Below are 21,179 nucleotides of genomic sequence, written 5' to 3' on the forward strand. Positions count from 1 at the left end.
AGTGTTGGCCTGGAGACTGTGACCACCATATCGATGGGATCTCGATGCGGCCGATACACCGACGCGAGCCAAGTCTGGAATGGGCGGAGATGAAGCCGCGCATACGCGGTGACGTAGGTGCATGATGCCATGTGGCCCAGGAGGCGGAGGCAGGAGCGCACCGTCATGGTCGGGAAGGAGACGAGGTCCCGGATGAGGGAGACCATCGTCTGGTGTCGAGATTGAGGTAGGCAAGCCCGGGCTAGCGAGGAGTCGAGGACCGCTCCAATGAACTCTACCCGCTGCGACGGAGTCAAGGTGGACTTCTCGGTGTTGATGAGAAGACCGAGCCGTCGGAAGAGGGACAGTATGTCTGTCAACTGGCCCATCACCAGTTGTTGAGACTGTCCGCGAACTAGCCAGTCGTCGAGATACGGATAGACATGTATCCGACGACGGCGGAGGGCTGCGGCAACCACCGCCATGCATTTGGTAAAGACCCTCGGTGCGGTGGAGAGCCCGAATGGCAACACGGCGAACTGGTAGTGTGCGTTGTTGACCACAAACCGGAGGTAACGTCGATGAGGAGGATAAATCGCGACATGGAAGTAGTTTGCCTTTCATGTCGAGGGCGGCAAACCAGTCTCCCGGATCCAGAGAGGGAATGATGGTCCCCAAGGTGACCATGCGAAACTTGGGCTTGAGCAGGTACTTGTTCAGCTCGCGAAGGTCCAGGATAGGACGTAGCCCCCCTTTCGCTTTGGGGATGAGAAAATAACGGGAGTAGAATCCCCTGCCCCGCCTGTCTTGAGGCACTGCTTCTATGGCACCCACGCTCAGAGTCTGAACCTCTTGTAAGAGGACTTGCTCGTGAGAGGGGTCCCTGAAGAGGGACAGGGAGGGTGGGTGGGAAGGTGGGGGCGAAACAAATTGAAGGCGGTATCCCGACTGGACTGTTCGAAGCACCCAGTTGTCTGTTGTTAATTGGGACCACGCCGAAAAGAAATGGGAAAGGCGGTTGTAAAATAAAGGGGAAGGATCCGGTAGGGAGAGTGATGGGCCGTCCTCGAGCGTCCCATCAAAAGGCCTGCTTGGCCCCCTGAGGGGCCTTGGAAGAGGCCTGGCCCTGGCTACGCCGATTGCCGGAAGGACGGCGGCGATTTTGAGCCGGTCGCCGGCTATTGTACGGTCAATAGTGCTGCTGGTAGAAGGGCCGGGAGGGTTGCTGCCGGAAAGACCTGCGCTGTGTCGCCGGCGTGTGCATCCCCAGGGTGCGGATGGCCACGCGACCGTCCTTTAGGGTCTGGATCCGGGAATCCGTCTTCTCGGAGAAGAGACCCTGCGTGTCAAAGGGCAGGTCCTGCAGTGTATATTGCACCTCCGGTGGCAGGGTGGAGGACTGCAGCCAGGCGATGCGCCGCATCTACACGCCGGAGGCTAAGGTCCGAGCTCCGGAGTCCGCAGCGTCGAGGGCGGCCGTGATGGAGGACCTAGATGATCTCCTTCCCTCATCCAACATCGCCGCGAACTCCTGGCGGGAGGCTGATGGCAGGAGCTCTGTGAACTTCGCCAGGGACGTCATGATGTCATAGACGTACCTGGCGAGGAGGACCATCTGGTTGGCGATGCGCATCTGTAGGCCGCCTGCCGAGTAGACCTTGCGGCCTAGCAGGTCCATGCGCCGGGCGTCTTTGGACTTAGGCGCAGGGGCAGGTTGACCGTGCCTCTCGCGGTCGTTAACCGATTGCACGACCAACGAGTCCGGGGTCGGGTGGGTATAAAGATACTCATAGCCCGTAGGGGGAACTGAGTATTTACGCTCAACCCCGCGGGCCGTCGGAGGGATGGAAGCGGGTGTTTGCCAGAGTGTGGTGGCGTTTTTCTGGATTGTCTTCACAAAGGGCAACGCTACGCGCATGGGAGCGTCTGCGCCAACCACGTTGGTAATGGGGTCCTCGTCCTCCTGGACCTCCGCTACTGGGAGATCCATGGCCGTCGCCACCCGGCGAAGCAGGTCCTGGTGGGCCTTCAGGTCAATGGGCGGCGGCTCCTTGGCTGAAGCACCAGCCACCGCCTCGTCCGGGGAGGACGATGAGGACAAGCCCTGCATGACGGCCTCCGCCGCAGGGGCTGCTGACTGCGCCTCGGCTGGGTCATGCTGCATGGAGGACTGGAGGTCCGGCGGAACGGAGGGCTCGCGTCGAGGCGAAGGGGCCGGCCGGCTAACCGTTGCCTCGGGGACCCTGCGCTCGGAAGCCGAGTGTCTCGGGGGAAACGGTACGCCCTGCGTTTCATACTGGGCCCTGGGAACCCAGAAGCCCCACCGTTGAGCCCCCTGATGTTCGCCGTGTGGGGTCGGTGGCAGGTGCGCGTTGCTGTCAGCGCCAGAGGCCATCGATGCTGGGCGGGATGGCCAAGGAGGCGCTGACGGATTGTACCGCCGAAGGCGGCAGTCTGTCCGCAGACGGTGCCGCGGAATGGTGCCTGTCCATCCGGTACCGGGACGGTGACCGAGACCGTCAGCCACCGCGGTGCCGGGAGCTCGACCGGGAGCGGGATCCGCGGTGCCGGGAGTGGCTGCGGGAGTCGCGGTGCCGGGAACGGTGCCGGGACTGAGACCTCCGGCGGTGCCGACGCGACGGCGATCGGGACCTGGATCGGTGCCGGGAGTGCGACCGGTACCGGGATGGCGAGCGGCGCCGAGATCGGGATCGACGGGATGGCGACCTTCGTCGGGACCGGGAGCGTGACCGGGAGCGTCGTTTGTGTCAGCGGTCCGTGGAGGGCGGCCGGATCATCATCGCCGGCTTTCCTATGGACGCGACAGCCCGCGCCGGCGGTGCCGGGGGCCGGAGGCTCGGTGCCTCTACGAGCTGTATCAGCTCATGCGCCGCGGAGAATGTCTCCGGCGTCGACGGCAGTCGTGGCTCAACCGCGGACGGTGCCGGACTCGACGGCCCTTGCGGCGCCGGAGTCAACGGGCCGGTGCCCGCCTGGTGCACGGCCACCGCGGGAGTCGCCGGTGGCGCAATAGTTTTGGCTGAGTCCTCAGCGCGGGACTGAGCGATCGCCTTCGCCAGCCTGCGCTTCCTAGCAGGCGAAAGGGAGCGGTGCCGGGACTTCGCAGTTGCTGGCTGAGGTTGTGGTGCCGCGGTGCCGGAGCGGCTCGGAGCAGCCGGTGCGCTCTGCACTGATGAGGCTCTCGGTGCCGGCGCGGCCGGTGCCGGGGGCTGCAGCGACGCCTCCATGAGGAGCTGCTTAAGTCTATTGCCCCGCTCCTTACGCGTTCTCGGCTTGAAGGCGGAACAGATCGGACACTTGTCTGTCCGGTGACCTTCGCCGAGGCAACGAAGACAGGCGTCGTGCGGGTCCCCGATCGGCATAGACCTCTGGCAGATTGCGCAGGGCTTAAAGCCTGGTGCCTTGGGCATGAGCCCGCACTGGGGGAGGAAAGGGAGGAGAAACCCCCCTAACCTTATCACTAACTAACTAACTAACCTAACTAACTAACTAACCTAACTATAACAACTATCTACACGTACTATGAACGAACTATATACAAAAAACCTTTAGCGAGAGCTAGGGTAGTGGAGGACGGAGAGCACTCCACAGTTCCAACTGGCCGTCATGGGCGGTAAGAAGGAACTGAGGAGCGGACGGGCCGGCTAGGGTATATAACAGGCGCCATAGCGGCGCCACTCCAGGGGGCGCCAGCCGGCCCGCCGGAGTTGCTAGGGTAAAAAAGTTCCAAGATGCCATGCACGTGCGGCGCGCACACCTAACTGGAATGCATAGGAGCAATCACTCGAAGAACCACCACCAGGATTAGGGCCTTTTGTCTTGGGAGTGGTGGTACCAGTGTTCTGACTGCGTTTACAGTATGAGTACAATGACCCAAATGACAGGGCCTCCCTTATATTATCCACCCCACCCAGCACCTCCTTATGGTAAAGGCACACAGCGGGGGATTGATCATACATTAAGAGGGAAGAGACTGGTTGGATCTGATCCTTCTACCTATTTGCAAGGCTCACCTTCTCCTCTGCCAGGTGCAGCAACTGTTTCTTGGCTTTCTCCACATCCTGAGCAGGGCCCCTGATGGTGACGGTATCGCTGCCAGAGCCCTCTGTGGGAAAGTGGATGTGGACTCCACCACACTCCTCCATGATCGAGCGAATGAAGCGACCTTTGGCACCGATGAGGGAGTTGTGGAGCTTTGAGGGGATGGAGACCTCAACCTCTGTGATGTCAGCCTAAGAGAAGGAGCCAGGGCATTAAGGTTGGATTGTATGGCAAGCTGTTGGGAGGAGACTGTTGAGGTAAGGGGGAAGCAGACCCAGGCAGTCTGTTCCTCTTCTGCTGATATCAGAATACTGAGATTATTGGGATATCAGTACTGGGAGATGACCACACAATCGATTAAAAACAAATCTGAGCAGAGGATTTGGGAAATCTGCCAAGCAGCAGCTGGATGTGCCAGCACATGCCAGTCTCCCAAAACAGTAACTGGCACTTGGAAAAGTATTACTCCCCCACCCCCAATGGCACTGTTACCATTTGGGCACAAAGAAGAGCTGAAAGCAGCATCATCTACTAAAAAAGATAAATGAATAATGTATATTCAAAAAGATTCTGGTCAGAAGTTTTGGGTGCTTTCATGAAAACCTCCACATGGAGACAAGTGGCTGCAATACATACCACTGGAAATTGTATCCTGGACTTGTCTTTCCTAGATGTTCTCAGGATTAGGCAGGTAGATTTCTTTGCCTACACTTTGGTGACCTGACAAAGCTTGCTATGTTTTGAGGACTCAGTTCAATTTGGTGGTCCTCAATTATCTGGGGGAGATTGGTCTCAAATTAAAGCAACCTCTGTATTAAACATTATTTTATTAAACAGTTCAGTTGCTAGCACTGTAAACATTCAGAATTTGATTTTTTTTTTTTTTTTTTTTTTTAAGTTTCCTGAGTTCAGCTATCTTTAATATGGCATTTTTAGTAGCAGCTCTCAGAATTTGAAACCTAGCAAGTTGGATACGGAGGCCTGACTAAAGAAACTGCCAAGACAATTAGGCATAAGACAAGAACCTCTTGGGAAAGGATCATAAGTATCTTTTGCTGAGAATCTCGGCAGTTTGATCTTAAGCATGCTAACATTCAAGCCATTAACTCAACACATAAGAGTCTGGATTCTTTAAGTTTAACGACCTCCTGTATAATTAGTTTGCATCATTTTTGTGTATTTAAGGTGACATCAAGTCACCTATGTTTTGTCAGGCTTCTGTGCTCCATTTATAACACCTTAAATTAACCAGTTCCTGTTACCAGCTCTTTTTGGATGGAGAGAATTCGGTGGCGAGCGGCTTCACAGTTTGCTCTCTTGCCAGTGATGATGATTGTCTCCGAGTTGCTGTTCTCTGCTGGGAGATCGATCTTGGTGTTGCTTTCCTCACGGATCTGCAATAAAACAAAATACATGTATGAGGTTGAGCATGCAGGAGGAAGTTCTGGAAGGTGTAGCCCTGAGGATTAATCTGTTGGTCTGTATAAAATGTCTTTGTGATAAAAGTGTGTAGGCTGCATAGATTAATAGAATTTGCAATAGCTGTAAACGCAAGATACCTAGAAACTTCTAGACCAGACATCCTGGCCTATTTCCTCTGTGACGCTGAAAGCAACCTTTAAGACCCTTACTCAGAAAAGTGATAATAGGAAACAGACCTACGCAAATTGTCTAGGGACTTTCTGAATATCTGCTAACCTTTCACCTAGTTAGGTGCAAAAGGACCTAACAAGTACACCACAAGATACGTAGATAGTTGTCATTAATACGTATACAAAGGTCAGCCTATGAAAACAGGTACCCTCACCTTTCCATGGGGAAAGCCAAATTTGGGCGTAAGAGGAAGGAGTTCTCCCTATAAAAGGTGTGATAATCCACCATTAGAGCAGGCGATACATCTCTCTGTTTCCTTGTCGTCTCAACCTGCTTCGAAGCCTTTTCTCCTATGAAAGCTGTTAATACTAAGTCGTAGTATTGATTCTTCTCAAAGTTGTGAGTATGAACATATTCTCATTTCTGCTAGAGCATTTAGGTTAAACAAAAGAGGGTTTTACTTATAACCAGTTTCTTTGTAACTTCCTCTAGCAGAGGTGTGAAATTTACTCCAGCGCTGTAGAGTACATTTAGAACTGTATAATATCATATTATATCTCTTAAAGAACTGTGATATTTTATAACTTTGTAATCTCATACTGCTTTTAACATTTTACATTTACTTCTTGTTTTGTTGATTTTAAATAAAAGGTCTTGTTTGACTAAACTCTGTCTCTGTCCTAATCCCTGTAATACACCCCAATCTCCTTGTATTAAATTCTGTGAAGCCTGATTCAAGACGAACTTTTATCTTCTGATCACACATATTGGCGAGCCATACCCATATTATTAATATCTATTAATTATTACTAACACTCTTAATTAATTATAAAATTAATTATTACATACAACCAAATTAAGTGGATAAATTCCACTGTCCCTACTAACCCTCCCCAAATCAGGCAACAAAGGTTAAGTTTTACTTCACCACCAAACAGATGGGATTGATGAGTGGACGGTAGCTAAAGGCAGAGAGAACAAAAGGAACTTTGTAGAACATTTGAGGGCCAGTAGCAACGTCACCTTTTTGATGTTGGCACCTCCTTTCCCAATGATGTTCTTGTGGAATTGTTTGAAGATGGGAACAGAAATAGAAAAGCTGTTTTCAACCTTACAAAGAGAAAGAATAGAATTAGTTGGCTGAGGAGATGAAGTCACACCAACAAGCTTGGTCATGCCTCACCCTTTCTATTTCTGTTAGGATTTCTTAAAACACCTGGAAAAGATCCTCTGTTTACCATTCTGCCTAGAAGGTGCCTGACTGCTGATGAGAGAAGGTCAGAAAAGTAAATTAACTCAAAATAGAGTGAAGCTATGGGTTTGGGAGGTGATCCCCTTCTCACTCAGTTATCCTGGAGCCACTGGAAGAGCTGTCCCTTCATTACTAAACATCAGCACAATGCAGGTGTCTCACCCATCTGCTGTACATTCCAAGGTTTCAGACAAAGCTCAAGTGTGATGTCAGCACAGAGTTATCCTCTGTCCCAAAACTAAAGACTGGGAGGTGGGGAAGACAACACAGGAAGCTCTCATACCAGGTCTGCCACCATCTTCTGCATGTACTTTGTGCATTTTTCCACCTCGTTCTTGGGTCCTCTAAGTTGGACAATGTCACTCTTGTGTGCTGGGTCTGGGAAGTTGATGATAACCTGCAAGAGGTGGTCACTTAACGGCAGAATCACGTAACATGCAAAGGTGTGATTGGCATAGCACAGCACAATTCCTCTGTCCCAAGAATCAGTAACCCTTCAGTAGAAAGGGTCTTTGTGTTAAAGAACATTCTTGCTAAGGAGGGACAGAGTCACATACAAATTGCAAATTGCAGCTTGCTAGGAGAAGCCTTACCTCTGGGAATTTATCTCTGATTTCCCGGATCCGCTCACCCTTCTGCCCAATGATGGTTCGATGGAATCTCTGCTCAATAATTAGGTCCTTGGTACGTTCGTTTTCCTGAGAACATATAGATGAAAATTATATTTTCATCAGGATGAGTTCCATGCCCTTTATTTACTTCATTTTGCTGGATGGCAATTGATCAGGCAGTTACGTCTTTCAGATAGCTCTAGTCTGGCATAGAAGATGAGTTACTTTTCCCTAAAGCTGAAAAGTAGACTCAAACACCCATAGACAGACATTAAATTTACTCTGCTTTCAGCAAGAGTACAGTATGGTATACAAGTGCTGGTTGTGGGGAAAGGCCACCTTTGCTCTAATTCCAGAAGTAGTCATAAGAAATGGTATAGACCAGGGGTTGGCAACCTCTGGCACGCGGCTTGCTAGGGTAAGCGCCCTGGCTGGCCGGGCCAGTTTGTTTATCTGACGCATCAGCAGGTTTGGCCGATCGCGGCTCCCACTGGCTGCAGTCACCATCCCAGGCCAATGGGGGAGGCAGGAAGCCACAGCCAGCACATCCCTCGCCCACATTGCTTCCCGCCACCCCCATTGGCCCAGGACAGCGAACCGCGGCCAGTGGGAGCCGTGGTCTGCTAAACCTGCCGACGTGGCAGGTAAACAAACTGGCCCGGCATGCCAGGGTGCTTACCCTGGCGAGCCGCATGCCAGAGGTTCCCGACCCCTGGTATAGACACATTGGCAAAGTCAATTCTGTGGTGCTTTCTTGCTCACCATACGTGAAGCAAGTTCCAGCAGCTCTTTCTTGGCCTGGTGGACACCTTGAGGGTCTCCTTCAATTCTGATCAGGTTGCTCTTCTCATTGTCTGGAGGGATACGCACAGACACCTTGTACTGGTCCTTGATCCTGTTAACTGCAAGAGAAGGATTTTTCTGAAACACTCGTCCATTCTATCACACCTACCAGTGCAGGACTGGAATCTGCTGTCATTACAGCAGCTCTCTTATATAGGGATTACCTGAACCCTATGCCAGCCTTTCCAAAAGAGAGTGGGTGGGGGGAAGGAGAAGAGGGGGATTTTTTTTAAAAAAAGAGGTGGTGAGGTAAAGCTTTTCCACCTGGGAGCTCAGCAAAAACAGGATTGTCTATTGCACAGTAGAAAACACTCAGCAAGAACCTACAAGAACAGACCGCACAGTGTCTACAGATACAAGGAATGCAGCATCTGCCACTTTTATTCCTGGAACAACAGCAACAAAAATCAGATGTTCCTTCTGCAGGCACAAACAGGCATGAACTTAAGAGTCTACCCTCCAGGACCATCTTTCCAGATAATTTTTTCTATTAGTTAAACCTTTCTTCTTGAGTTAACTCTCCACCCTTATCTGGAGGGAGGCCCCTCATCTTGGATGAAGAGGTTTCACACCCATCTAATCCCCCAGGACAACTTGAAGAGTTAAAATAAGTCTAGTAGTTTGCTCCTCATCTAATGTTCCTTGAGCGAACAGCCCTTTTGAGAAGCTGCTGATCAGTGTAAAGACAACAACATGTGATATTAACACTGCCTGTGGAAATTCAGCCACTGTCTAATGGAGATTAAGCAGATGGATAAAATACAGCTGCCAGAGTATATTACATTGCTCATAAAAAGGCATCTCACTCACTATTGGCTCCATTCTTTCCAATGAGGTGTCGGTGAAACTTGTGGTCAACATTGATCTCCACATAATCCATCCGGTTGATCTGCAAAGAGCAGTGCAGGGTTAGGCAGACTGCAGAGCACTAGTTCTTGCATCTGTTGTCCATAATAATTGAACATCAATGCTAGCCCTTTGACAACTAACCACAAACACTCCTACTGCTGCTGAGTTGAACAGCATCATTAAGTTACTCTGGTCTGTACTAGTAGTGCCCAGTGTGTGAAACACTAAGCCCCCATGCAATCTCACCAGTCCTAAAGTGAAAACCTTCTCTTGTGCAGCTACCACCACCTGGAAGAGTCTTCTTGTATTGCATCAACACTACTCCCTCTCTTAGTAAGTCATAAGGCAAATTACTGAGGGTCAGAGAGACAGAGGATGCTTCATGATGAATGCTTTAAATTTCAGCTCATTGTACACATCTAGACTGCCTGCTTTTTGTCAAATCCCTGTCCCCCATCTGTTTATAAAAGAGGATATGCAAGTTAGCCCTTGTTTCTTGTTACTGCCATCTCCGCATTGTTACTTTTACAATAGTTTGGAGCCTTACCCCACTGAAGCTAAAACATGCCAACTCACCAGATCCTTGACCATGACCTCAATCTGTTCCTGAGCCACATTCACGTCCTCTGTTGGTCCCTCAAGGGTGATTTTATCCTCCCCTTCAGTGAACTCAATATGAACCTTTAAACAAGACAAGGAATGCCATAAGAGCTTCAAGACGTGTAACCCAGATCAATGCTGCTGGCCATGACAAAGCCATCCATCTCTGCTGCTGAGGGCTTTGTTTCTCTCCCAATTGGGGAGCACACAAGTTGCATGTTATCCTTTGCTTATTTTTATGAAGGGACAACCACCTATATCAAAGGCCACATGGTTGAGTGTCTAGAGCAGGTGCCCTGGGTTCTAACTCCTGACTCCCACAGTGACTTTGGGCACCTCACTCCACCTATGATCTCCATTTTACAGATGGTGGAAAAAAAAAAAAAAATCACCAGCTTACTGACCCTTTGAACAGCACCATACAGAGATGCAATTACTACATCTGGCGGTTGTTTAATAAGAATTGCACAAACTTTCATATGAAGAGTTCAGCCTGTCTTACTGATTATTTGAACCTATATAAAATGGAGATATACTGAAGGGAAAAGTGGTATTACTGATCCCAACTGCAAGAGCATCTTGTAAAGAAAGATGCTCTCTTCTCCATTCCCGTCCGTTTCTAGCGACATTCCTATAGTATTTACCAGAAATCTAGACACTTTTAGAGAGGTTTGGAGAGAAAGGGCAGAGACCATCTCTCTAAGGAAAGAGAAAGGAGTTGAGTGGAGTGGGTGAGGCTGCCATGAACTGTCTATACCTTTGGCATCTGCTGAGTGATTTTGGCCAGATTTTGTCCCTTCTTTCCAATGATGAAACGGTGAAGCCAAGAGGGGGCAGAGACTGAGGAGACGGTGAAGCTGTTAGCCTAGGGAAGAGGAAAGACTATGAACATGAATGACTATGAAGGCACATCACAACATACCCACCATTCAAGGGCTATTGAAGTGTGCATCTCAGCACCAGCCTTGTTAGTACAGAGTTCTCAAGTTAGCTATCCATATACAAGAGCACAATGGAGATGCTCATGGCCTCTAGATGCTTGGGGATCCATTAAAATTTATGCCTTTTAGACAGTAGTGCAGAAAGTTGCTTATGGGGAGTCCCCCCATCTAAAAGACATCGCTTGGCAACTTAAGCTGATGTGCTATTTTGCATTACCTTGGCATAGACTTCAGTCAATGCCTGCCCAAGTTTTTCAGGCTCGCCACGCAGTATCACCGTCTCAGAGCTGCTGTCAGTGGGTGGGATCTCGACTGAGACTCCAGTTTTCTCCAGGATCTCCTGCAGGGAATTCCCCTTGGGGCCGATGACGTATTTGTGCTGGGACTTTTTCACCTCCACTGCAATGGTCGTAGTCTTTTTTTTCTGTTTGGGCAAGAGGTGTGAGGGCATCAGTCACAAGGGGGGATGCCACCAGATACAGTTAAACTCTTTGCCCAGAAAGGAGCAGGATAAGGAAGAAAGAATGAACCAGTTGTAGGATAATCCAGGACAATTAAAAAAAAAAAGTTGGGCTCTTGCTGGGAATCTATGATCAAATGTGGTGCTTATAAGGATTTTGAAGTAAAGCATGCCATCTGCTATTAGATTGTAAACTCTCTGGGGCAAGGACAGCCATACGTGCATGCACATATGTATATCGTACTTACCCTGATTCCCAATTGTGTTCTCAAGGTGATACCCAGACTGCAATAAGTACATGAGTTATAGGATAGGGATTTCAGCAAAGGTTAAGTACTCAGACTCAGCCATGGGGGAGCAGTCCTGCAATTCATAGCTGGAATGTCAATAGCAGCTAATGGAAAGTTGACAGGAGAGACATGTACTCTGCAGCTATCGTAAAAAGCCAGCTAGTCTCCAAGCCCCATTTGTCCTGAAATTCCTCCTTCCCTCAGTTTTGGGTTTGTGTGGTTTTTTTTTTTTTTTTTTAAATTTAAATCAGATGCAACTCCTTGTGGCAGGCTGACCACAGAAGAAATTTTAGAAGCTGAACATTCAATACCTCACCACACCACAAGACCTACTTTTCTCCAACAGCAGATGGGCAACACGGCTGAACAGATCCAACAGACATAAAACTTTTTTGGGAAGGGTAACAAAAAGGGGTAAACAAGAGGAGTATATGGTGGGTAACATAACATAGGGAGGAAGAGGCAGCTATGAATGTGAGCGATTCTCTCTAGAGCACCCATACCTTCTCCTCGTAGATCTTCTTAATACGAGCTACAGCTTGGGCCAGCTGCTCCTTTTCACCTGTGAAGACTATCTCGGTCTTGTTGACGCTAGGTGGTGGAATGTTGATGCGCGTCCCTGTCTCCTGCATGATCTCACTCACCAGCTTGTTGAAAGGGCCAGCAATGAAGGGGTGGTACACTTTATCCACATCCAGTCTCTCCACTGCACGCTTATCCTTCACAAAGGCAAAACAAGACAGATTATTCAGAGCTCCATGGGTATGTTCTAGGTAAAGTGTGCTGGAAAGTCCCCACTCTGGAGAGCAGAGTTCTCAAGTATGACTTCTTACCTCTCTACAAGAGTGCCCTATACTCCTGGATACAAGTATCACTTGTGTTCATAATCCTTTTAAAATCCACCCCTTAAATCAGGGGTAGGCAACCTATGGCACACGTGCCAAAGGCAGCAAGGGAACTGATTTTCAGTGGCACTCAGACTGCCCGGGTCCTGTCCACCAGTCCGGGGGGCTCTGCATTTTAATTTTAAAAGGAAGCTTCTTAAACATTTTAAAAACCTTATTTACTTTATATACAACAACAGTTTGGTTATATATTATAGACTTATAAAAAGAGACCTTCTGAAAATGTTAAAAATGTATGACTGGCACGCGAAACCTTAAATTAGAGTGAATAAATGAAGACTCGGCACAGCACTTCTGAAAGGTTGCTGACCCCTGCCTTAAATCTTCAGCTCCTGTAAGAGAGTCTTACTACCTATATCAGGGGTCGACAACCTTTCAGAAGTGCTGTGCCGAGTCTTCATTTATTCACTAATTTAAGGTCTCACGTGCCAGTAATACATTTTAACATTTTTATAAGGGCTCTTTCTACAAGCAAGTATAACTAAACTATTGTTGTATATAAAGTAAATAAGGTTTTTAAAATGTTTAAGAAGCTTCCTTTAAAATTAAATTAAAATGCAGAGCCCCCCGGACCGGTGGCCAGGCCCTGGGTAGTGAGTGCCACTGAAAATCAGCTCGCGTGCCGCCTTCAGCGCACGTGCCATAGGTTGCCTACCCCTGACCTATATCATGACAACATTCCCATCCATGAAACCCCTCCTCCTTTCACCTAGCATCTATAGCATTTTTCACCCAACGATCTCATAACATTTTAAAATAGTAATTGTAGAAACAGAAAGGTGGAGGAACAGAGCCAGTGGCACTCACGGCCTGACGCCAGGGCTCCTGACTCCTAGAACTGCACTTTGACCACTAAACACAACACTGTCTCTCCACTGAACTATGGTCCTTTTGTACAATGAGGCTGCACCATCTTGTGCAACAGCATACATCTATCTGTTCCCAGGAGGCAGGGAAGATGAAGGTGCCACTCAGATACCTGCTCGGCGGAGATCAGCAGGATCTCGTGTCGGGCTTTCTCTATCCCTTCCTTGGTGCCAGTGATCTTGATCTGGTTGCTGGGGTCATCCGGGCGGGGGATCTGGATTTTGGTTGCCGTTTTGAGCTCCAGGTCCTGCAGCTTCTCGCCATTCTTGCCAATGACAAAGCGATGATGCTCCTTGGGAATGGCAACTGTCGCTGAAGCCTGCAACACAGGAACCAAACACTGGAATGAGTACTCATCTGTCATGGTCAGAAACAGAAGACTCAAGTTAGTTGCCTCTCAGAATGGTGTTACAGAACAAGACAAGTCCCCTTAGCCAGGGGCTATGTTCTGTCTCAGGAATAAGATACTGATTATTTCCCTCTGTGGAGCCTTATTACCAACAAAAATGAAAGATTAATTGCTTTCCTCACCCAAATAGCAGTATTTTGAGTTAATTTAGATCTTGTATGAGATACAAGAAGGAAGCTCTGGAGACCGAAGTCCCCTAGCTGCTGATGGCAAGGTCCCCTGGATACACCATGGGAAGGAGCAGCACAAGCAACTTTGTACTGCAGCTACAGTTTAGAGAGACTGCCTCAAGGGCGAGTGTTGATTCAGGCTTTTGGCCTCTGCTGCTAAGGTTGCCAAGACCTTAGCATGTGGGCACTTATTCATTAGGAATTCAATCAAGACCACTTATTTCACAGAGAGCAGACAGCTATTAGATGGTAACCTTTGCTCACTACTGAAGTGGTACGTTTGAACATGTGGTCTACTAGCAAAAGGCACTGTTCCTGGTGTCATCCCAGGACAGTAGAGGCTACTTTTTCAGAACCTACTCTCTGAATCTGCCATTAAGGGTTAGGTATGTGCTTGGGAATATTGCCTTCTCTTGTATATCCCATCGCTTCAGTTTTAACCTTTTTGCTATCTTGGTGGCTTATGATCCTATTGGATCTCTTGATGCCAGTTCCTGTATATTAAGACTTTAAAGTTACACACACACACACACACAAAAGTCAAGGCAAAAGAAAAAAAACCACAAAAATCCTTAGCGGTGTAGCCTATAGACAACTTCGGCTTCAACTCTACTGCCTGCTACTCTTTTTTTTGGTTAAAAACAAGAGATACAGGGATGAGGAAGGGGTGGACAAAGACTCTGGGCAAGCGTGATAGGAAACCTTAGCCTGATGTCCCCAAATGTGCTATATTCAAGCAAAAAAAGTGCTCTCCTACAGCACTCCCAGATGTGTCCCATTCTAGAGCTTGTATCATTGTTTACCATCTGGTTGGGTGCGACGTGTGGGTGGAGAGGTACTGTTGTGGTGCGTACATTAGTGTTATCAATGGCAACTGCCTCTGCTGGAAATGCATTTGAGAAACCTTAACAGCAAGTCAAAAGTGAGCTGAGAGATGTTAAAAAAATAGAAAGAAAGCCTTGATAATACTCTTGTCCTCAGACAGATTATAAAAATATGCAGCAGTGAGAGGAGAAAACAATTGCATCTATGGGTTTCTGGTAACTTAAGTCCCACTTGTAAGCTATGTCATCAGAAACCTCGATTGTATTACCTATCTAGTAACTCCCCTCCTTCACCTCCCCCATTTATCTGTATGTATATACTACATTAACAGTTAACCATCTCCCAGGCAATACCAGCTTCTTGTGAGGGGTCTGCAGTCTCTCCAGGTGCAATGTCTTGTTTGTATAGCAGATGTTGCAGGGATCTAGCTGGGGAGGAGTTTACACCATGGCCTGTAATTAGCTTTGAACCCTCTTTCAAGCCTGGTCTCCATCCCGATTCATCATTTGTGCATTTTGAAAGAGGCAAGGCAAAACTAGATTAGTCATCTAATTACAACTCTTCAGTTTATGAGCACCCACGCCCAGAGGCCTCCAAGCAGCAGGGCATCTTATTGGAGGAGCAAAGACAAGTAGAAGAGAACAGTTAGATACACTCACCTGTGTCTGAAGCCGAGCGACAATCTCCTTCCGAGCTTTCATGACTGCTTCCAGCTTGCCAGAGACCATGATCGAAAGGCCCTGGTCCTTTGCGAGAGAGAGCTCCAGGTGAGCTCCAGTCTTCTGCATGATGTCCAGGCAGATCTTGGCCTGCTCTCCTTCTCCAAACTGGTTCATGTCCTTGTATTTCCTTTCCTCCAGCGGTACATGAAACACCTGATCAACCCATATAACAGGTGAGGCAAGGGCAGATTATTCAGCGTGACACAGGCTGTTGAGTTATATGGACAAGCCCTACTGCTTAGACTACAAGTTGGGTTACTACACTGGATCTTCGCCCTTCACAAAATGAAGATACTCGTGCAGTAGGCTGAGCCATCAGTTCTTGGCAGTTTTAATAATATGTTTTATTTATGCCACAGGAATCTTCTGCATGCCAGCATTACATGCTTTCAGAGGAAGGTGCAAGAACCCCACAGCAGGCAGATGTGAGATAGAAAGTCTGTACCCAGAAAGGTCTCAAACTCCCCAACCCTAGTTAGAGATGAACTTAAGCCCTGAAGCATGAGCTTTTATATCCTTTCCAAGTTTTAGTATTAGGTATTAGAACTCGGGATATTCTTGTCCATTCTCAGGATTACCAATACTATTTATGAAATGAGGGTGTACGGACAAGAATAAGACTCTCTTTTAGCTAACTCCTCTTCCACTGAACTCTCTATCACAGGAATGCTGGGCATACTCCTCTCTGCAAGCAGCGCCCTTTGATTTAACCCTCTTGGCATATCACTTTCACCTGCAGTACTTCCTCTCCCTGTACCCTGGGTCACTGGAGAGGAGGAAACCACTCTCCACTTTCTCTCAGCATACTACCTAATGAGTTCTTAAGGGATGCTCATCTGTATTCTTTTTGGAATGGGAAGGAGATACACTGTTGCGGGGGGAGAAGGGGGAAGATGAGACGTTTGGCTTCCACCAACCTGAGTGATGACAGAAGCCTTGATCGGTCGAATTTTGCTCCAGGCACCAGCCGGTTCCTGGGCAGTTTCCAAACATGCAGCTTTCTCAGGGAGTGGAGGAAAGGCATCCTTATAAGTTGGAGGGTCATTTTCCTCTTCAGAGTTTAAAGCTGCAACTGCAGTGAGGCAAACAATACAAAGTTTTAATTGCTGGCAATTCTCCCATTCATGCCCATTGCAGATGTCTATTTAAGTAGGGTTGAGGAAAGCAGGTTGTGCACAATTAGGTTTATTATATTGCAGTGCCCAAGGACCAACCCAGAACAGGGCTCCATTGTGGTAGGGACTGTACAAAGAGAGAAGTCCCAGCCCCAAAGAGATTACAGTCTAAATAGAGACATGACAAACGCAAGGTGGGGGGAAAAGAGCAAAACACACCAGCAGAGTGAAAAAAGTGATGGCAACAAACTGCACATTAGTGCTACAATATGCATTTATTTAGGGTGGGTTCAGTTAAGAGGGGGATCAGCTATATGCAAAGAAAAGTAAAGAGGGTGAGGCAGACAGGGCAAGGGAGAGGAAGGTAGGAGGGGCAGGTGTGGAGTCAAGCTGAGGTGAAGAGACTGAGGGAGATGGAGGGTTGGAGCAAACAAAGCAGAGGAAGTCCAGCAAAATCCTGGATATTGGGCAAGGGGACAGGGGGAGCTCAGGTATGATCCACTAGGGAACTTGCAAGAGCTCTAGGTACACTGGACCAAGCTAAGACCTGTTGTGAAGTAGGTGCAACTCTTCTCAAGTTAGAGTTGGCCCACTGTGTTGAAAGGATGGGAGACAGAGTCCACCAGTAGCTTCTCCTACATAGCTGCGGCCATGAAACCCTGTGTGTGTGTGGCAGGAAAGAGCCCCCGGTGCCTGATCCTGCTACTAAAAGAGCAAGTACTCCCACATCACTGTGTGTTGCTCTCCCAGATACACCCTATTCTACAGCATGTACCACTGTTGACACAATCTGCTTAAAAGGAGGATTCTTTGTAGAGGCTGAGAGCCTGATTCTGTCAGGTCATTTACACGTGAGCAAAATAGATATGAAATACTACTATTCTGCTCTAGGTGGGTAACCATAATCTGATGGCCCAACCACACTATGAATAAGGAGACCTCTTCTTTGGCTGCCCACAAGTACCCTGCAATTCTGAAGCACTTGTAGGCAGCAGGAGGGACCTCATGTGTGCAGCAAATATCAAGTAGGATTTCATAGGAACTTTGTGACTATCTTACCTTTCACCTGTTGCTGAGTCAGGCCGCTGCGGTGTTCAGCGAAGCTCTCCTGGGTCAAAACTGCCACAGAGCTCATTGTCGATTTCCCACCTACACACAATCCGGGTATGCCACTGGGAGAGAGAATGGTGCACTGCTTATCACCAGCATCACCATAACCAAAAACAGGGAGAGGTGGACTTCTCCATGGGCAGAATTTAAGAGATTAGTTTAAAACTTAATTTGGAGTGAAGGAGCCACTGCGTTTACCTAAGAGCTTCCATAAAAGTGAAAACACCTCCCCCATACCATGCCTAGGAAGGAAGCAGTGACTTTAAGAGATTCTTGTCAGTATCAAGGGAAAACCATTTCTCATTTGTACATATGTCATCTAGGGACAAATTGATGGTAAGTGTCATATATATACACACATATACACACACACACACATATATACACACACAAAATAAGAGTTCATTAGTAGAGCCCTGCATGGATACAAAATTTGTATCCACAGCCAATCTGCAAACATGGCCCATGGATATAAAGCGAAGATCTGCAGATTTACAGGGCTCTATTAATTAGCGGCCACACTTCTGCATGGCAGGGAAATGCAAAATCCACTTCTAATAATTTTTTCCTATTTACCAATGGATTTGATTCTGCAGTGATCACAAAGGACAGTACAGTACTGAGGAAGGTTCTGTATCTTGCCTAGCCACTGCCTCTAGTTTCTACTATGTGGACTCTTGTCCTCTCCCCACTGCTTTCTATGCTTGGAGTACTATCACGGAACAAACATTAGCAACAAATCTAGATTTTAAGCATTTAGCCAAGTTCTCTCTCAGATTCATCCTTGGTAATCTGAGTCCTCACCCCCTTTCATGATCAACTACAGCTCCACCTCACCTCTAGCTTGGCAAGCCAGAATCACTATGACCAACACTCATACAAACTGTGTGAAACTTGCTTCATGAGCAAGATTGGAGTTAAGTCCCTCTCCTGACAAAGAGCCCTGAAAAACAGTTGCTTTAAAGGAGCAAAGTGGTCTATGGCAGCTCCCAGCCTCAAGCTTTTCATTCAATCCAGTAACAGAACGTATTGACCTTGACACAGCCCAACATTCCACATTCTAAACTCAGTGATCAGAGTTCAGAAGGGTGGGATGTCTACAGCCTATGCCTACAGAAGAGGGGAACACAAGTAGACTAGCACCCTCTAATCATCCTATCAACATTTATCATTAAGGTGGGTTTTTCGGTTGTTTTTAAATTCAGTGACCATATATTGACTCTGGATGGGATAAAACTGCAGAAAGGTGCTCTCTAAAGTACAGGTCCATCATGCAAGAAAGGCCCATAATGAGAAAAGATAGCTGTGGGCAGATGGTCACTGCAGAACACTGGTAATTTCTCTTTGCTGAGCAAGTGGCCCAGCAACAGGAAAGTCTGATATATACAAACAGTAACTTACCAGCTAAATGGTCAGTAGCCAGAAAGTCCGTCCTGTTAGCTGCCTGTTTGTCAGCCTGCCAGCTTTTGCTTTATAGAAAGAAAAAATAGTTATTAACTCTGCTCCTAGACAAAAGAAAATATGACACTCCCCCAATCCTGCAGAATTTCAAGAGTGTTGCAATCACTGTATTTTTTTGTTTCAAACTAAGTACGCGTCTGTGCCATCTCAAACTTGCCCATCATCAAGGAAGCTCCAACACTAACTCACAGATTGCTGCATCACCTCCATATTGTTTAACCACAACCATAGGGAATCACCAGCACAAAGCTAAATCCCACAGGAAACTTTGTTCGGTTACTCTGCCTACAAAAGCGTATATAGCGTAAGGCTGAAATACAGCAGATTAGTAACAGATGTAGGATATGAATTGGAAGTTTCAGGGTTGAAAACCATAGCATCAACAGCAATCCATCTAGTTGGAGGAAACAACCTGAAAAACTGCCAATAAAATTGACAGTAGTCAGAAGTTAGGAATGTAACTTAGTGAAGCCCGGGTGAATCAATGCAGACTCTTCCTCAGAACCCAAGACAGAGAGACATAGCTGCATGCAGACAGGTGCTGGTTATAAAACACACTAGACACTAAACTTGAGTCTTGAAACATATTCTAAATCCCCCTGCCAGGTATACTCACCTTGTCAAGAGAGCTTCCCCTAGAACTTCAGAGATTTTGAAGTTAGCATATAGGCAAACCCAAAAGCTAACATCTAATCATCAATTGGAGGCACAAGGCCACCTTTTACTCGAAGTACTGCAGTTTTGCTTTGAAGAGGCTTTCACTAAGTGTTCCACAAATGACATCTCCTAAATCCTTTCCCCACCTTCTCAATAAGCCAGTACCTCTATCATTTCTTTGACTGCCCCAAAGCATGCTAGAAGTGTCACAAAAGTCAAGACTCAGTCTTTGCTGCTAAGAGGTCACAATCTAAACGAGATATGACACAATAAGTGATGGTGATTGACTAAGGGGGGTGGGGGAAGAGGAGGAGGAAAGGACAAGAGTAGCAAGATTACCACAATGTGAGGGCCTGATCCAAAACTGATTAAAGATCTTTGGGAGTCTTTCCACTGTCTTCAGTTGGCCTTGGGATCAGGCCAAGACACATGATGGTTCCCTTAGTTTTTCGTTTTACAAAAAATGTTTACTCACCTTCTCATAACTGTTGTTCTTTGAGAGGTATTGTTCATGTCCATTCCAATCAGGTGTGTGCACATGTATGTGCACAGTAGCCGGAAGATTTTTCCCCTAGCAGTATCTGTCGGGTCGGCCTGGGTGCCCCCTGGAGTCACGCCTTCATGGTGCCCAAAAGAGAGGCCTACCGACCCATCACTCCCTCAGTTCCTTCTTGCTAGCTACTCCGATAGAAGGGTAGGAGGATGGGTATTGGAATGGACATGAACACCACATCTCAAAGAACAAGGGTTACGAGAAGGAGAATGACCGTTTTTTCTTCAAGTGCTTGTTCATGTCAATTCCAATCAGGTGACGCCCAAGTTCAGGAAGCGGGGTCAGAGTTGTCACTGATTGGAGCACTGCTCGTCCGAAGGCCGCATTGTCTCTGGCCTGCTAGATAATCACATAGTGTGTGGCAAAAGTATGGATGGAGGACCACATCGCTGCTCTGCAGATATCCTGAGTGGGAACATGAGCCAGGAACGCTGTTGATGAAGCCTGCGTCCTGGTGGAGTGCGCAGTGATTGGAGGTGCAGGAACCCCCACCAGTTTGTAGAACTCACAAATACAGGACGCTATCCATGATGAGATGCGTTGTGACAATATTGGCTGACCTTTCATTCTGTCCACCACTGCCATGAATAACTGGATCGACTTTCTGAATGACTTCGTTCTCTCCACGTAGAAGGCTACTGCCCTGCAAACATCCAGGGAGTGAAGTCTGCTCCCTGCTACTGGAATGCGGCTTAGGGTAGAACACGGGAAGAAAGATGTACTGGAAGCAGGATCTCCAACGCCTGGGTCCAACTGAGGTCGGACAGCTGCCGCCATGAGGAGAATTTTAAGCCACTGCTCCCTCTGTTTAGAGTTCTTGGTCGGAATTTCCAACAGATCTTGCAGCAATCTTTTTGGTGACCCTCGCCCAGACACCATAAACAGGAGGCATGGGGGTCACTTTT

The 21,179-nt window shown here is 47.7% G+C and overlaps 1 protein-coding gene across 5 annotated transcripts in view; it reads right to left on the reverse strand.

Moving 5' to 3' along the window:
- LOC123377356 (high density lipoprotein binding protein) overlaps positions 1–21,179 on the reverse strand; it is a 95,917-nt gene that overhangs the window by 32,845 nt on the left and 41,893 nt on the right. For 2 of the 5 annotated variants that reach the window (XM_045030157.1, XM_045030159.1), the window contains exons 2-17: positions 19,005–19,072; positions 17,553–17,665; positions 16,296–16,450; positions 15,316–15,531; positions 13,365–13,571; positions 11,984–12,199; positions 10,948–11,154; positions 10,547–10,654; positions 9,766–9,870; positions 9,151–9,229; positions 8,260–8,399; positions 7,480–7,584; positions 7,170–7,283; positions 6,658–6,744; positions 5,304–5,435; positions 4,014–4,232 (exon numbers count right to left, since the gene is read on the reverse strand). In XM_045030157.1, the coding sequence (XP_044886092.1) occupies positions 4,014–4,232; positions 5,304–5,435; positions 6,658–6,744; positions 7,170–7,283; positions 7,480–7,584; positions 8,260–8,399; positions 9,151–9,229; positions 9,766–9,870; positions 10,547–10,654; positions 10,948–11,154; positions 11,984–12,199; positions 13,365–13,571; positions 15,316–15,531; positions 16,296–16,450; positions 17,553–17,628 (2,166 nt within the window). In that variant the 5' untranslated portion in view covers positions 17,629–17,665; positions 19,005–19,072. Of the gene's footprint in view, positions 1–4,013; positions 4,233–5,303; positions 5,436–6,657; positions 6,745–7,169; positions 7,284–7,479; positions 7,585–8,259; positions 8,400–9,150; positions 9,230–9,765; positions 9,871–10,546; positions 10,655–10,947; positions 11,155–11,983; positions 12,200–13,364; positions 13,572–15,315; positions 15,532–16,295; positions 16,451–17,552; positions 17,666–19,004; positions 19,073–19,680; positions 19,871–21,179 lie in introns of those variants that run through there. The other 3 variants (XM_045030158.1, XM_045030160.1, XM_045030161.1) reach the window with 3 other exon arrangements.

Source organism: Mauremys mutica, chromosome 9, assembly GCF_020497125.1.
Source record: "Mauremys mutica isolate MM-2020 ecotype Southern chromosome 9, ASM2049712v1, whole genome shotgun sequence".
Lineage (NCBI taxonomy): Eukaryota > Metazoa > Chordata > Testudines > Geoemydidae > Mauremys > Mauremys mutica.